This window comes from Rhinolophus ferrumequinum, chromosome 10 (genome assembly GCF_004115265.2).
Source record: "Rhinolophus ferrumequinum isolate MPI-CBG mRhiFer1 chromosome 10, mRhiFer1_v1.p, whole genome shotgun sequence".
In the NCBI taxonomy this organism is placed as follows: Eukaryota; Metazoa; Chordata; class Mammalia; order Chiroptera; family Rhinolophidae; genus Rhinolophus; species Rhinolophus ferrumequinum.
Genome location: NC_046293.1, coordinates 66,744,692 through 66,761,629, shown reverse-complemented (window position 1 = coordinate 66,761,629; position 16,938 = coordinate 66,744,692). Strand labels below are relative to the sequence as shown.

Sequence of the window (16,938 nt, the reverse complement as noted above, 5' to 3'; positions counted from 1 at the left end):
TTGGTTGTTTCCATATCTTGCTATTGTGTATACTGCTGCAGTAAACATAGGGGTGCATAAATTTTTTTGAATTAGTTTTGGATTTCTCTGGATAGATACATAGGAGTGGAATTGTTGGATCATAAGGTAGTTCCATTTTCAGATTTTTGAGATACCTCCATACTGTTTTCCGTAATGGCTGCACCAATCTGCAATCCCACCAATAGTACATGAGGGTTCCCTTTTCTAAACATCCTCACCAACACTTGTTTGTTGATTTATTGATGATAGCCATTTTGACTGGGGTGAGGTGGTATCTCATTGTGGTTTTTATGCTGTTCCTTCTAAATTTAAGCTAACTGGTGTTTTAAAAGCCTATTGCATTGCTTCCATCCAATATCCAATATATCAGCTTAGAAAAATATAAAGTTGGAAACATTATTCAGACAAGTAACACCTCAATAGAATGTAAGCTCTTTGAGGGCAGGGATTTTTGCCCTCAGTATAGATCACTGAAATATCTCAAGGCCCAAGAACAGGGCCTGACACATAGTAGGTACCCAGTGGATTTTTGGTGAATAAAAAAACATCAAGGAGAGGAAATTTCTGATTTCTCTTTTTTATTTTCAGATTTTTACCAATGGGGACTCCGGCGTTAACCCCTATGTTGCTGTGAATATCTTGATTGCTGTGGGTGCTACCATCATGATTCTGGGTTTCCTGGGGTGCTGTGGTGCCGTGAAAGAGAGCCGCTGCATGCTTCTTTTGGTGAGTGCTCCAGACAAATCCCAGCCTTCACACTTCTGAGGATTATCTCCCATCCCTGATGTCTGTCAAAAGGACTTGCCAAGATTGATGGAACTCTAACACTAACTTCTGTTTAGAGGGTTTGATGTGGTAGCTAATATGTTTAGGTTAAAGGACACCCTGAGAGAAGACAAATTTAGTCTTCATTTGTTCATTATTACTGAATACCTGCTACGTGCCAGATACTATGCTAAATGATGCATGGACATTAAGGCAATTAGAACCCATTAGGGAAGATGGACAAGTAAAAAATTAGCTACAATGGGAGTGGCCCAAGAAGAAAAGGGCAAGGTTATAGGAGGGAACTTTCAAAGCAGAAGCCAGAAGTGAATATGGTATTTGTACAGGTGAGGTTGTAATGAGCTTTCCGGGGCGGGGGGGACCTGGCCTTTTGGGCGGACTGCAAAGCCTTGGGTATGGCTAGAGAGTGGCAGAGGCTATTTTCGGTAAATGATGGGAGATGAGTCTGAGTGTGGACTGTGACAAAATCATATCCCATGCTAAAATAATTGAAAGATAGTGAGATAATCATTTCTGTCACTTAGAAAGCTTCAAGAAGGATGGATTGGTTTAGGATAACCCACAGACTTCACTTTTAAAATACACAGTAGAAAATAATAAATGGATATAGAAAAATATTAGAAAAAATCATCAAATATTGATTAGATATAAATCTGACATAAGAGTTTACCAGTGCTCCTCTAAACTTGTGTCTCTCATAAAATAAATATTGTATCAGTCCTGAAAAAACATTTTTTAATTGTTTATTATGAGGGAAGGTAGAGAAAGAGATTTAATGAGACTCCATAACATCCATAGTGGTTGATTTTTTATTTAATAAGGCCTCATTTGCAATTTGAGGAATTTAATTACAGGAGGAGCTTGTTTTAAAAAATAATTAATTTGTGGGCTGTATTCTCCAAAGTTATGATTCAGCAGATCTGAGGCAGGTTTCAGGACTACATTTATAGCAAGGCCCAGGTGATTTTGATAGTGGTAGAAACATTTTGTAGTCAGTTCTGAGGTTTGTTTTGAACTTTGTGTTTGATGAAGAATGAAGAGAAAGATAATATTCAAATAATTTTATCTAAGTTTTTAAACTTTCCCCCATTCGACATCATACTGATGCCTACAATTTCATGAATAAGTTTTCGTTTTAACCACTTTCTGTGGTCAGTATTTGGAGCAAATGTTTCTGAGTAGTAATGGTCCCAAAATTTGCTTCTTAAGGCAAAAGGTGGACTAAATAAAGGGTGGGTCAAACTGTGATATGACCCAGATTGCAGAAAGAAGGACCATGTCATAACGTCCCGATATGTTATTGAATGAACTGGGAATAATATACATGCCTTTTCCTTTTTTTCAGTTTTTCATAGGCTTGCTTTTGATCCTGATCGTGCAGGTGGCAGCAGGTATCCTAGGAGCTTCTTTCAAATCTGAGGTGTGTACAAATATGATATTTGATAATTTTGGGAAAGTCTGAAAAATCAAAATACTACCTTGCAGCTTGAATAATTTAACAATATTTTTTTAATTTTCAGTTTGAACAAATTATGAATACAACTCTTCATGAAAACGTAGAGCTCTTGAGCAAAACCGATGATAATGCAAAATCATTCCAGAAAGCCCTGTCTAAATTTCAAGATGAGGTAATTAGAATTCGCAGGTTATTTGGGGAGTTGGACATAATTCTTCTGGGTTTACTTAATTTTTAACAGGCAGATTCCTTACAGATTAAAAAATCTCTCCATTTTGCAGATTTTGACTGATGATTTTGTTACCGTGCATTAAGAAAAATCCACAAATATTTCTACTTTTCCCTCAGCATCTTGTGACGTTCTAAAGCAGTTTAGAATGACAGAGATTAAGAAGATATGTTTTATGACAGATTAAGCCTCGTTTGGGCCAAATCAATAATTGTTTGAATGTTTACCATTGAGAAAGATAGTATGTTTGGGGTGTTTGGAGAGTATCCCTCTCTCTCACTCCATGGCCCCCTCCTCATAAAAATAATTATAGCTCTCATTTATTACTACTCACTATGCACCAGGCTTTACCTTTGAATAACTCATTTAAGTCGCACAACAACACTGTGAAGTGGATACTATAATTATCCTCGTTATTCCTATTTGACAGATGAGGAGATTAGGGCTGGGAGAGGTCTGACAGCTGACAAGTGACGGGGTTGGAATTTGAACCCAGGTCTGTGTGACTAGTTAATTCTCTTTAATCAATACACTAACCCCTTCTCCCCCCAGTTTGTAGTTAGTTTGCTCATTTATTTATTTATTTATTTATTTAGGCTGCTTTGCTATCTTTGGAGTAAAGTCACAACTTGGGCAAGCATTGAAGGCTCCTACCTAATATTTTAATTTTATGAAACACTGCTTCATAATGAAAACACTAGTCCAGCTAGGTTTGTCTACCCAGGATCCCTGCCTTTCTGCCTTTGCATCATTCCCCATCTTTGGATGCTTACTGCTTTTCTCTTTCTTTCCAAATACTACATGTACTTTAAAGCTTGACTGAAATAATATTACTTACTCAGTGAAAATCCTTCCAACCATACCTTCTTTACTCGTAATTCTCATCATATTAACTACATGTAGCATTCATGTCACATATGTCGTAGAAACTCTCAGAATCTTAGAGGAGAACTGGATTTTACAGAACATTACCCTGACTTCTCATTGACTGAAGTATTTTATGTTTCTGTTCATCGACCCTCCAATTAAATTTTGAAGAGCTGACAGTTTACCAATTTTTGCCCATCCTACCCCATCCCACTTATATCTAAGTCTGATGATTAGTGTGTTCTTTCTTAATCTGAAACAAAAACTGCCTCCCTAGAATTTACATCATTTAGTCCTAGTTCTTCCTTCTGGAGTTTCAGAGGAAAAAGCAAATCTACAGATGGGTCTATGCACTGCAACCTTTTCTTTGAAAATGGCTATCGTGTGACTTCTAAAAGCTTTGCTGTTCAGTTTCAAACATCCTTCCTTGAGCCATTTATCAGATGATATTTTTCCAAAGCATTCCCCAGTTCCCAGTTGTATAGACGTCAACTTGTAAAAATTCTGCCTGAAGTATCATCTCCAAGAGCCAAAACCTGATATGAGTCAGTCCCTGCTCAAGTTTCTCTGTGTTGTGCTTTTCCTAGTTCCCCCATAGCTGCATCCCTTGATCCTCTCCCCTCTGGATCATTCCCACTCTACATCCTGGATTAATCCAGTTTTAAAGCAGGAAGAATTTAGGCAACTCAGTTCCTTCTCTGGGTGGGACTGAGCATCCTTGGTTCTCCCTGGTAATTGTCCTGGAACAAAAGGTACTACAGGTAACCACTGGGTCTCTGGATTGTGTCCTGAGTCACACTTGCTGCACATTGTCCCTGGTATCCAAGCTCTCAGTGCCAACAGTGGGGATCTAAATGTTCTGTTTGTTGTAGCACAATTCTGAATTGTTTTCATTCTTATACACTAATCCTGTGTCTGAAGCTCCTTGTGTTCACAGGACCCCTTAGTTCTTTTCTATTGTACAGTCTAAGTTTTTTTTCTCTTATCCACCAGGACCCCCTCCCTCCTTCCCTCCTTCTCTGCCTCCCTCCCTCCCTCCCTCCTTCCCTCCCTCCTTTCCTCCCTTTCTTCTTTCCTTCCATCCATCCATCTGTAATGCTTCTTTGGAAAAACATCCTAACTCAAACTCTGGCTGGTTGATCTGGGGCCCACCACACATGGACAGAAGGTATAGATATTAAGTGGCTTTTGCTTTGGATTTCAGGGAATTCCCATACATATTCTCCGCTAACATAATAATGGAATGTGCCCCTCTTGGATTCTTGGTGATGACTGTTTGTCAGAGGTTATTGTCTCATTCCCTGCGTAGTGCCTTGTTCATCCATCTGTTATAACTCTTTCAACAAGTCCTGACCGACTTCTTCCCCAACTGCTCCCACATCTGATCTGGTGACCAGATATCATGCCAAGTTTAGCCGTTCTATAATAACTCCTACTCTGTCTTCTGTGTGTAGGCCTCTATGCCTCCCTAAGGAATCCTGAGGTATATTGTATTACAAATATGGACTGACATGTGACTGCACATAGTGGGACTTATATTCCTTTTGGTCTGGAATATCTGCATCAATACTATTCAAGATTATTTACTCAGAAAGAGTGAGCGATTAATCATGTCTACCATGAGAACAGGAAAGGAGCTCATTTCAAGATTGCCTTCTTTGCTCATATTGATTGACCTTGGGACCAACTGACATCTCCAGCTCTTTGTCATATGAATGCCCATGGAGTCATATATTTCTGCAATTAAGTCTTTGAGCCAAAGTGCATCAGTTAAACTTGTTAGTTTAAGTCCATGGTTTGAACCATCTTTGGAGCTCAATTCTGTTCTCCAATGTATTAATCATCACCCCCAGCTCTAATCAGCTACAGAGTTGAAAAGATACTTTCCGTATCTTTATCTAAATAATTGCTGTCAATGTTGAACAGATCACGTGCAGTGAGAACATAATGGGAATAACCACAAAGCAAAAACAACAATAATAGTTAACACATATTGAGTGCTTTCTTCAAGCCAGCCATTGGGCTAAGCACTTCATATCTTCACATAGATTTTCTCATTATTATCTTTACAGCAAATCTACAAATTAATACTATTGCTAGCAACTATTATTATCTGTACTTTACAGTTGAAGAAGCTGTGGCACAGAGAGGTTTAAGTAACATGTTGTCACCCAGCCAGTAAGTGCAAGTTCTTCCAATACCCTGGCATTATAATACATCTGAGCCTGGAAAACCACCCAGTCTGGGTTTCATTTGCTTCAGCAATTTTCTCTCCATGAATCTACCTCTCTCCATGAAGAGTTTTCTCCCTAATGGAGCAAACAGGACAAGATGAAGAACAATTAGTTCTCTCTTTTATCTAATAATATGTACACTGACTGAGTCACTGGGCTTATCACTTCCTTCTTTCTGTTCCCCAAACATGACCACAAATTCCCATAGTGTTTCCCCATGTTTCGGTTTGTTCTGGGCCTTAATCTTTCTGACATATTCGAAGAGTTTTGTCTCACTTGTACCCCTTTCCCTCTTGTACAGAGGTCCATGTAAAATTTAATCCGAGTTGAGGCACGCTGAGGATTTTCTTTGGCCTTGAAGAGGCCTCTTACTCCTCCCTCCCCTCCTAGCTTCCAAAAGTGATCAAAGATCATGAGATGGAAATTCCATTTTTAAAACCTCTCATTTCCTTTGAGTAAAAGTTCTTTAAAGAGATCTTGACTCTCTCAGGACCTCTTGGGAAGCTTCTGTCCAAAAATCTAGGGTATGTAAATCTGATTTTGCCTCTCTTTTTGTCTTGAAAAACTGGAAGGTGAGTTTTTTATCTTCTTTCCAAGTTCTTCAAACTTTTGCATCTGCAACTCATTTTTCCTTGCTTAATATTAAGACCAAAATGAAAATTCTGTCATTTTTGCTTCTACATTCAGAGATGTAGGTGAGGTAACTTACGCAATATTTTAGTATAAGAAACATCTTAAGAATGGTTTCAGAAGAATATGAGTCAAAGTATTGACAGTGTTTTTATCTTCTTTAGTGACTGCTTTTTGTATCTATTTTTCATCAAACAGTTTAAATGCTGTGGTTTGGTCAATGGAGCTGCTGACTGGGGTAATAATTTTCAATACAACTACGAGACGTGTGAATGTTCAAATACGCCAGATTCTTCTTGTGTAGTTTATGAAGGCAAGACTGTTTACAAACAGGTAAGAAGAAATCAAATTTGGCACAGTAAGTCATTCTGTTAATTTTTTTCACAATGCCAGTCTTTACAAAAAATTAAATTGCAATTAATGGGAATCATGATAATAAAAGTCCTAGGAATTTCCCAAATAAAAAAGAAATCCTTATTTAAAGATAAAAATGGATATAAAGAAGATGAAAATATTTCATTTCTTCTGTGAGTCTGGCATCATTTAAATTCAACTCTAATAGATCAGAGGAACATTCTACTGCAAAGGGAGGCAAAGTACAAACTAACAGATAAAGGTTTATTTTTGTTCTCTCTTTGGTGACTTTAATCATTATTCTCTATTTCTTCTATTTTAACATAAGTTCTAGAACTCTATGCTTTCACTTTAATTTTAAAATTAAATCTTTCTTTTCCTAATGTTCCTTTTCTCAAGTAATCGTATAGGTATAAGGAAAAGACTTGGCCTTTTTGGGGTTTCAGCTCTGGATGTTAAGTGTACTTATTAATTGGTCTAATTATTACTCCAATTTAAAAGTTGCCCCAGATATTTAAAGTCAATTGAAAAATCTGGGTTTCTCTTTTATGTGTTGTAGATGTCATATTTATATCACTCGTGGATGGCAATTTGTCAATGTCATATTTCTTATTGCTGAATTCATCAGATACTTACTGACCACCTCCTATGTGCCAGGCCTTCTACCAGCCGCTGGAGATCCATTCCTGAACAGGGCACAGTGTCTGCTCTCAGGGAAGAGAGAAAGATAATTAGGCAACTTCAACCCAAAGAACTATTGGTATTGCTTGGATAGGGGCAGGCACAAAGTGTTATGGGACCCCATCTAACTTCGTCTTCGGGGTTCAAAGTATGGCTTCCTAGAGGGCATGGTATCTGTCTCTAACCATAGAGCTTTTTATAATTTGTTTCTTTGGCCTGGAAGGAATGTGTATAAAAATGACAATTGATATTAATGTTTCATTTATTTTGTTATTCTTTAGTGCCCCTGCTATGTGTCTGACAGACCCTTGCTAGAATCAGACATACTTCTGGATCCTTTAGGGGATTATAGTCTAGTTGGGAGAAAGATATATAACAGCTATTATAATTCAATGAATTAATTTCTGTAACACCTAAAGATTATTTTCAATCTAGCATTGGTTTAGTAATGGCTACTGAGGTTAATTTTATATTAGGAAATAGAAAGTATCTCAGGAGAAATTTCTCTCCTGCAGACTATCATATCCCTAATGATTTTACTAATCATCAAAATTAAGGAGACTATTCTGAAAGGGAATTGCCGTTACTAGTATTTACGGTAACACATGGAGGAGACATTGTCTATCAGACTACATGTCTTTTTATTGTCCAAGTAATGTCAGTAAAAATATTTTATTCTTACTTTTTATATTCTTTCCTGCGTCCTTCCTCCTACCTAATTCTAGTGACACAATATCCACAAGGAAGAGGGAAATAAATATGGTGTAAACAAATGTGGCTTCCACTTAGGATAATGAGGAAATTAGTAAATTCAGTTGCAGATTGCTATGGTCTCCTTGATTCATTTTAAAGATTCAACTCAAAGACGTTTTTCCTCAGGATAGATTTTGAAAAGCCCTAGCATTATTCTTAAAAAATAATAGGCATTCTCTCTAAATTCACACATAATTCAGTTGAGTATAGGCTGAAAGCTGCAGCAGTTTCCCAAAAGGAAAGACATAAATTCATAAAATACTTCCATCTGCCTTGTGTCATTTACAAGAAATCTGGAAAAGTAAAAAATCTGAAATGGGCCATAATTTGTTTCTTTTTTCCCCCCTCTCTTTTGCCAAGATAACCTGGTTATGTAGAGAGGAAAGGGGGAGAGAACTCCTTGAGTATAACAAATGTGACTCAGTAGATACAATCATTAATCTCCTGGTTAATCCTAAATGACATAATAATTTCTTCTAATGTTTACCACTTTGGATCAGATGAGAATGGAGAAACCCATTGCCTTCAGGAATGAAGGGGGAAAAACTGTTTTACTCAGCCTTATGGAGAACTTTTATTTAACAAATAGCAATATTTTTGTTAGCCCTTTGCACATATAAAGGCTGTCATAGATAGCAATGCTATCTTTTCTGGCAATCCAGATAATAGCACTATTACACTGTGTAGTACTTTGCATTTTTAAAATTATTCATATAATTTACAATTTTTGGTATTTTTAGGTCTGGTCTGAAATGTTTTAAGCTTGGAATTGCATGCTGGTTTGAATAAATTTCAAAAAATACAGTAGAGAAGCAACTTTCCAAATTCTCATTTTTATCTAAAGTAAGGACATAATAATGGACATAATGATTTTTTTTTTCTTTGTAAGGTAAAAATAAACCTGATAAATATCAGTAAGGGACTTTTGAAAAACTTTATTTAAAAATGAAAATTTGCACTACAATTAGCTGAAACCCCAACCAGGGAACTGTCTGCTGCAGATTACCAAACTAAAAAAATACACAATCCAGATGATAACAGCTCTGAAATTAATAATTGTAATATAGGATAAAATTATTATTTATAACTAAAGATCCTTAGATTCAGCAATGACATAGTTGAAGCAAAATTTTGTGTCTCAAATGCCTTCTAAGATACGAAAAATCTTAAGTTCCACCTTTTGGAGTGGGGAGGAGCGTGAAGTGGAGGCAATAATCCAACTCCTTTCTGCTGAGTTTGTTTCTTGGTAACAACGTAAAAAGTCAACCCAATGGGGGGGGGGGAATCTTTTTCAAATAAGGTCATTAAAATTTAATTAAAAGTAACTTTTTATATTTTGTTTTATTTTTAACAGCCATGCATTTCTTTGATAAAAGACTTAGTTAAAAAACACATTATCATAATTATTGGAATAGCATTTGGACTGGCAGCTATTGAGGTACAGTATAATCCTGCATTACTGACTCTTTATTCATTCTCTTGTTTGTTTATTAATTCTTCTAACAAATATTTATGGTGAGAAAAATAAAAACCAGGTGCTTCAGAAAAGCACTGGGTACCAAGTACCCAAGGGCCATCATCTCCCTCTACTGGCTTTGGGTCTGGGGAGGGGATTGCAATCTTATGAACTGAGCAGGGCTAAGCCTATTATTTCTGAGTGATCTCTCTACTGGGAAATAAACACTGAATTTATTTCCACTTAGTTCTTAGTTCCAGATATACTTTTCCCATTGAAAATGATTTACAAGAGTTAAAGTTCCTGAAGGTAGAAAGAAAAAGCATCAAACAAATCCAAAATACAACCTTTACATTTTCTCATCTCTCTTCCTGATTTTGAGACTGAAAGTAAAAACCGAACTCCAGAGTGTGGGGAGCTGTTTTCCTGCTATTCCATTCTGGAGAAATCCAACAAGTTCTAAAAACTCCAGAGAGTTGCCTTTGATTTTCCTCACTGTAAGGACTCTGGACTCACTGGGAGATGTTTCTAAGGAGGCTCTACTTGAGGTTTATGTATTTACTCTTATAATTTTGATTATTGCTGTTGAAAAAAAAATTCTGCATAGGATTTTTATCTTGATGGACTTTCTTGGCATGTTTGCTCTTTTATTTTCTTAAGAACCTAAAGGATACTTTTTGCATGGCCTAAACACTTTGCCGGAAAGATTAACTAAAACTATTTCAGAGAAGCCTTCTTGGAATCATCTTAGCTCTTGGTTCATTTAGATATCAAGTGCGTCAGATTTGCTCCCAGTCCTGTTCATTGCACTGGCAGGAATCCTAATGATGTGTGGGATGTCTCTTAGGTTAATGCCTCTGAGGCTCGTTCGCTCAGCTGAGTGACTGCTGCTTCACTCTCATGGAATGCTATGCACTGTCCTCCTTGGGATTTCTGGTAGCTTTCTACCTCTTTCTTGTGCCACGTCATTGCCAGATTGGAATGTTTGCTGGGATTGAAGCAATGTAGTGTTCTAAGTGGTCATTTAGGTTACCAGTGGAATGCCCCAGCCAGCCATTACAGAAAAGGTAGGGGCAATTAAGCAATAAATTGCGATATTGAGTATTACTTCCTGGTAGCCCACATGAATAGGTCTAACTATGAAGCATTCTCTGCTGGAAACATGGCTGTCTTTCTTTATGTCTGATACAGGACCAAAGTTAAATGGTGCTGTATATGAAGTCTATTTCTCTCTGTTTTGCCTTTTGTGAAATGTCCTTTATCTCTCTGCTTTGTGTTCTGGGTTAATGCTAATTTAGAAATATGAGCTTGTGGGCATAGAGGTGAGTGAAGAATCACACGCATTTATACTCATACATTTATAAACATAGATCACATACACATACATGTTGCTAGAGTGGACTTTAAATGAATGATTGAAAGAGCTGGCTTTAAATGAGGTATTTAATGTAAGTGTCAATATAAGTATCAAATTCCATGTTAGATGTAAATTGACCATGACTAGCTCCAACCCACAGATGCTTTGAAGAAACTTCTCAAAAGTAAAGCCAGAGAAAATAAGGATATAATCAACTGGGGAGAGTGATGTCTCTGATATCATAACCAAAGGCATTGCCAAAATCTAAATACATTTAATGGAAAATAAGATTACAAGAGAAATAGCATTTCAGCATTCTATGAAATTGGTAAACTCCATGAGTTCATTACATATTTAGCTCTTTTATTGGTTGTTCTAAAGATGATTAGAGAATACCTTAATAAAACCCTTTTAATAGGTGTGGAATTTATATATGTCAATATCATAAAATAGAACATTTTTTTAGTTATGACAATTAAGTGTGATTTCTGCACTATATGTAGATGGCTTAAAGAACTGTTTGAATTTTTTGTTTCAGTCTCTCAATCTAAAACCTCCAGATTTGAAGGGAAAAACATTATTTTATAGTCCCTCTTTTTATTCATTAAGGAGGTTTGAAAATAGTCTTCTGATATTCAATCTGTAAAAATGTATCTAAAAAATGTACATTAGTCAGTCGTATTGTCAATAATACTAGTTGCCTAACACTTACACCTGTTTCCATTCCGTTTCCCAAGTTCAAATTCAAGAAATCACAAAGAATCAGAGAGAGAAAAATCCCTCTAATAAATATTTTTAAGAAGGAAAACAGGGGCAAATATATCTTTGAAGAAAATATACTCAGACTATCTCCATAAAAAATACCATATGAAAAAAATTAGTCTCTGGCATTTAGACCTTCGGTATTAGTCTGTTCATGCACGGGTTCTGATGGAATGGGCCACTAGTTATTTTCAAGGCTCTGTTAAGACCAAATACCTGAGGGATTCTTCTTAGGTCGGCTGTTAGGAATCAATGCAAAAATGGTTCATTGTGTAAGAAAATTTTACCTACGGACATTTTTGGAAATCTCATTATTCCAAATTAAATACCCAGACCATCATATCTCTCCTCATTTGTGCAACTTACAAGCACAAAAAATGATCAGCAGGTTCTCGTCTCATTTTAACTAAGGAAAAAAAAAAAGCCACTGGCACTGATAGTCATCATCACTTTATAGGATAAAAGTTATCCTGACAGGAGGTCTTAGGAATAGAATAGCACAGTTAAAAGACAGAAAAAGGATCATTTTATAACATTTTTTAGACTGTTCCAGAATATGGGAACTCATCATGCACACTACTTGGCAAGTTTATCCTGACTCTTCACATACGTTACCATATGATGAATCTCTTTTAATTACCTGCTATTTTTAGGAATGAGGATAAATTTTCTTCTCAGAGGCAGTGAGATGCAAGAAAGTGGGGTATTAACTGTCTAGTCTGCTGATGAATAGTGGCTTCTGTTGCAAGGATGTGACAGTGAAAGGTGATAGTTGCCTTCTCCAGTATTTTGCCCGTTTTCTTTATTCTTTCCTGATGCTTGTCTCCCAGACTTGAGGCTTGGGACCAAGACAAAAAGACTACATTTCAGAGCTTTTTGAAGTCATTCTAAAAGAGTGGCATTGAGAACATTCTGAATGAAAATCATTATTTTTGCAGAGAATTGGTGCCTACTTTTTTTTTTTTTTTTTAATAAGACAGCAATGTTGGGCAGTAGTACTCATTTGAAATGCGTTTCCAGGAAAGAATTATTAAACAAGACGTCTCAATACAGTAGCAGCACTTGAGATGACTCAGCATAAATGGCAGCTAGCCCTCCTACTGCCTCCCCTCAAAGCAGGCTAATGGGGAGGAAACTTTCCATCCGTAATACCCACCGGTCTTTCTGGGTCATTTCTATAACAAAGCCACAGCATGCAAGTCCCCAACTGCAGAGCCAGTTAGGGCAAGTTTTGGAGTCCCTAATTCTTGGGAGAGTCGCTTAATGAGACAGAAATTATGTCCTGGATTTTTAACGGTGCTTTTTCACTTCAAAGGAAATTCCTGAATTAAGCTCTTCTCCATAGATTTAGAAGTTTTTTAAGAAAACACTTTTTTTTTCATTCTTCTTGCAATGCCTAACAATATGGCAAGAGAAATTCTAGACTCCTTGATTTTTATGCAGATAATCTAGACCAGATGATCATAACCCTTTTATGGAAGCAGTAGACACATTGAGCCCCCAGAGTCCTGCGTTCCCCAAGCTCCAGGGAAGATGTCCTACAAAAGGGGGTGTGTGTTCGAGAAGAGTGGGGTGTTTGGTGGCAGCTACTACTGCACAATCAAATAGGGCAGGTTGGAGGTGGATTGGCTGGCCGAAAACTGATTAAAACACAGAAGTACTCAGAGAACTTTCTCAATGCTCTGTTGTCCCATTGGAGTCTCTAGTTTCCCAAGAAGAGAGATGACTTAGATAAATAAAATTAAAATGGTTAGTAACCAGACTATTTTCATGTATAATGTTCTTTCAGGCTGTTTATGTCTCTAGCATTTCCCCTTAAATTCCATGTTAATCCTGTTGTTTTGTTTTCTAGATACTTGGTCTGGTATTTTCCATGGTCCTATTCTGCCAGATTGGGAACAAATGAATCTGTGGATGTGTCGAGGTATCATCAGTCAAACTCCTTTAAAATTTTGCTTTGGCCTTGTAACTGTAAACATATGAGTACTGTATATGTTAGGGGCAGCTGTCCTATTAAAATTTCTCATTTATCTAGACCCCAGATATACTGAACATATTTAGGATTTTAGAACAATAATACTAGGAAAATGATATAAATGTTCGTTTGTACTCAAAATAAAAATAACATTCTTTACACTGGTGCTTTTTTGTTGGTCTGATCGTATTGTGTTCAGGTGGTACTGTGCTTAAAACATTCATCTGGAGCCATCCAGTGGAATAATCTTCATCCCTGAGTGACAGAGCCATAGTAAATTTAGGCAGAGCATCTGGTCTTTTCAGAAGCAACACCCTTTTGTGTGGTATATCGACCATTAGTGATGAGATTGAATTAAATCTCCAGCTGAAAGATTGAGAGAGTGGCCCAGCTAAAAGAGTCACCATCTCCTTTTTATTTATGCCAGTATCTACCAACAGTGTCTTTCTTTTCTCTCTATCCATTTATGGAGACAAGATTTGAGTGCTGTCTTTCTAGCCATTGAATTTCTAGTTCCTCTCTGGACCTTCCTCTGGGACATAGCTTTAACTGCTTTTATCTTTCTACTTCTCACAGACATGTTTGCATTTTACTTTTTATTGAGGTACAATATACACAATAAAGCAAACAAATCTTAAGCGTACACCTGTGTAAGCAGTGTCCTGATTAAGGTATATGATATTTCCGGCACACCAGAATGCTCCTCCATGACACCTCCCAGGGTGTGCTAGAGCTGGCTCATACCTATGTGCCCAATCAGACTGTATCCATATACATCTCTCCCCAACTGTGCTCCGTGACATCACAATGGGAGCTTGAAAACCACCACGGTGGGAGTATTTATACCATGGGAATTGACATATGATATAAACATCAGTGATTTTGTTTTTTTTTTGAGAGCTGGTTGTTAAACATTTACCAGTACACCACTGCCATTCTCAGCAAATTCCTCCCCACAGGTAATTGCTCTTCTGAATTCTATGACCGCAAATTCATTCTGCCTATTTTTGAATTTTCTATAAATGAAATAGTAAAATGTGCACTCTAGCTTCTTTCTTCCTCAGCATTTCATTTGTGAGATTTATCTACAGTATTGCATGCAACTGTATTTTATTCTCATTGCTATGTAGCATTCCATTGTATATGAATATATATCACAATATATATCATCCATCCCTCTGTTGATGGACATTGGGTTTCCTTCTGATTTGGTGTTATTGTGAATAAAGCGGCTATAAACATTCTTTTACTTCTTTTAGTATGTATATGTATACAGTTCTAGGTAGATATGCTTAAGTGGAATTGCTTTGTATACATATATTTATATTCAGTAGATTCTGTCAAGAACTTTTCTAAAGCAGTTGTACCAATCTGTGCTGATATTAGAAAAGTATGACAAACTCAACCTCCTCTTCTGAGGAGGCACAGGAGGAAGAATGGCAGTCATTGTCAAGTAGATCGGAGTGACCAGTAAGGAGTGGGAAATTTGGGGGAGTCCTGGACTAGGTTAGGTAACCTGATTCTGTGCTCCCCTATTGATGATTAAAGTAACTGTCCTCCTGTGAGCACATGTCTCTCCTGGGAACTATAACAGAAACTATACTTTTATTACCTTGTTTCTTCTCACCACATCCTGATGAGGTAGATACTATCAACTATTATCCTCGTTTTGCAGGTGAGAAAATAGAGACTTGGAGCTCTAAGTTAGGTAACTTGTCCAGAGCCAAACCATTAGTAATTGACAGAACTGAGACTCAGACCTCGACAATTCCTTCCCAGACTCTGGCTGTGGATCGTGTTCTATTCGGTTTTCCCATAATCTGTCAATAAATAAATTTGCCATATTTTATTATAATTATCTATTCACACGTTGCCTCTGTTAGTATACTACAACTCCTTGAAGACACTGATTATGTCTTATTTGTCTATATGTCCCCAGTACCTATTGCAGTGCTTGGCACATAATAGACACTCAATAAATTGTAGCTAAAAATAACACTTAGATTTATTGAGAGCTTACTATATGCCTAAAAATATTCTAAGCGCTTTGCATAGAGTAACTTGTTTAATCCAGAACAACCCTTTTAGGCGAATACAATTATTAGACCTAATTTACAGATGAAGAAACTTGGGCCCAATGAGGTTAACTAACTTTCCTTAGGTCACGGAACTAGTTAAGTGGAGGAGTTGTGATTCAGTCTAAGTGACTCAAAACCTGTGCTCCTTATGTTATATCATTTGTGCCCTACTTTACACTGTTGTTAGGAGAAGTAGATAAGGAAACAAATATGGAAGCTCCTTTGCATAGTGTCGGGCACATATTAGGATACTTTCTAGAAATATTTGTATGGTGTCAATGGTATAAAGAACTATGTCAGCCAGGGTAGGCAGGAAAACAAAAACTCTCTAGCTATTTAAATAATGGAAATATAATATAGAGAATTGCTGTATTAGTCGGCTTGGGTTACCATAACAAAATACCACAGTCTGGGTGGCTTAACCAACAGACATTAATTTTCTCACAGTTCTGGAGGCTGGAAGTCCAAGGTCAGGGTGCTGGCAGATTCAGTTCCTGGTGAGAGCCCTCCTCTTCCCTTGCAGATGGACCACACTCTTGCATGTCCTCGTATGGAAGAGGGAGAATGAATGAGCTCTCTGATGTCTTGTAAAAACAGCAATCCTATTGGATCGGGGCCCAAACCTTATGACCTCACCTAACCTTAATTAATTCCTGACTCCAAATATTATCACCCTGAGCGTTAGGGCCCAAACATGAATTGGGCTGGGAGACGGCACAATTCAGTCCATAGCAACTACTGCTTACACAGCTGAGAGAAGAAGGAAGGAGCCAAATGGGATGGCAAGGTAAACCAGAAATTAGCAGTAGGGAGTTGCTACCACCCTTAGGACTGGAGGGACAATGACAATGTTACCAGTGCCCAGGATCCAGGACCAAGGGGTGGAAGATGGAAGCACGGCAGGGACAACAGAGGAAGGACTGCCTCGCAGGAATAGGAGCCATGAAGGTGACCGAATGAAGCTACTGTCAGAACAGAGAAAGGGAGAAGTAGCCTGACTTATTCCCTCCCGTCTATTTCGATCTTTTTTGTTTGTTTGTTTGAGGTGTATAAAACAATGTATTAGTTAGACATTTACACCCCTCACAAAGTAACCCCACCCCCAATCTACTACCCCTCTGACATCGTATATAGCTGTTACAATTCCATTGACTTTATTCCCTATGCTGTACTCCACCTCCCATGGGACCATATATATATATATATTTGGCATTCAGTATTATTCAGTATAACTTCAGCTTCAGGTGTATGGCGCAGTGGTCGGGCATCTACACAGTCTGTGAAGTGGTCTCTCTAATA

General features: G+C 37.4%; 1 protein-coding gene across 2 annotated transcripts in view; it reads left to right on the top strand.

The window, feature by feature from the left end:
• TSPAN8 (tetraspanin 8) overlaps positions 1-15,557 on the top strand; it is a 32,891-nt gene extending 17,334 nt beyond the window's left edge. Inside the window, exons 3-8 of one of the 2 annotated variants that reach the window (XM_033118709.1) lie at positions 610-747; positions 2,153-2,227; positions 2,328-2,435; positions 6,422-6,556; positions 9,366-9,449; positions 13,439-15,557. In XM_033118709.1, the coding sequence (XP_032974600.1) occupies positions 610-747; positions 2,153-2,227; positions 2,328-2,435; positions 6,422-6,556; positions 9,366-9,449; positions 13,439-13,492 (594 nt within the window). In that variant the 3' untranslated portion in view covers positions 13,493-15,557. Of the gene's footprint in view, positions 1-609; positions 748-2,152; positions 2,228-2,327; positions 2,436-6,421; positions 6,557-7,205; positions 7,545-9,365; positions 9,450-13,438 lie in introns of those variants that run through there. The other variant, XM_033118708.1, reaches the window with a different exon arrangement.
• The last annotated feature ends 1,381 nt before the right edge of the window (positions 15,558-16,938 follow it).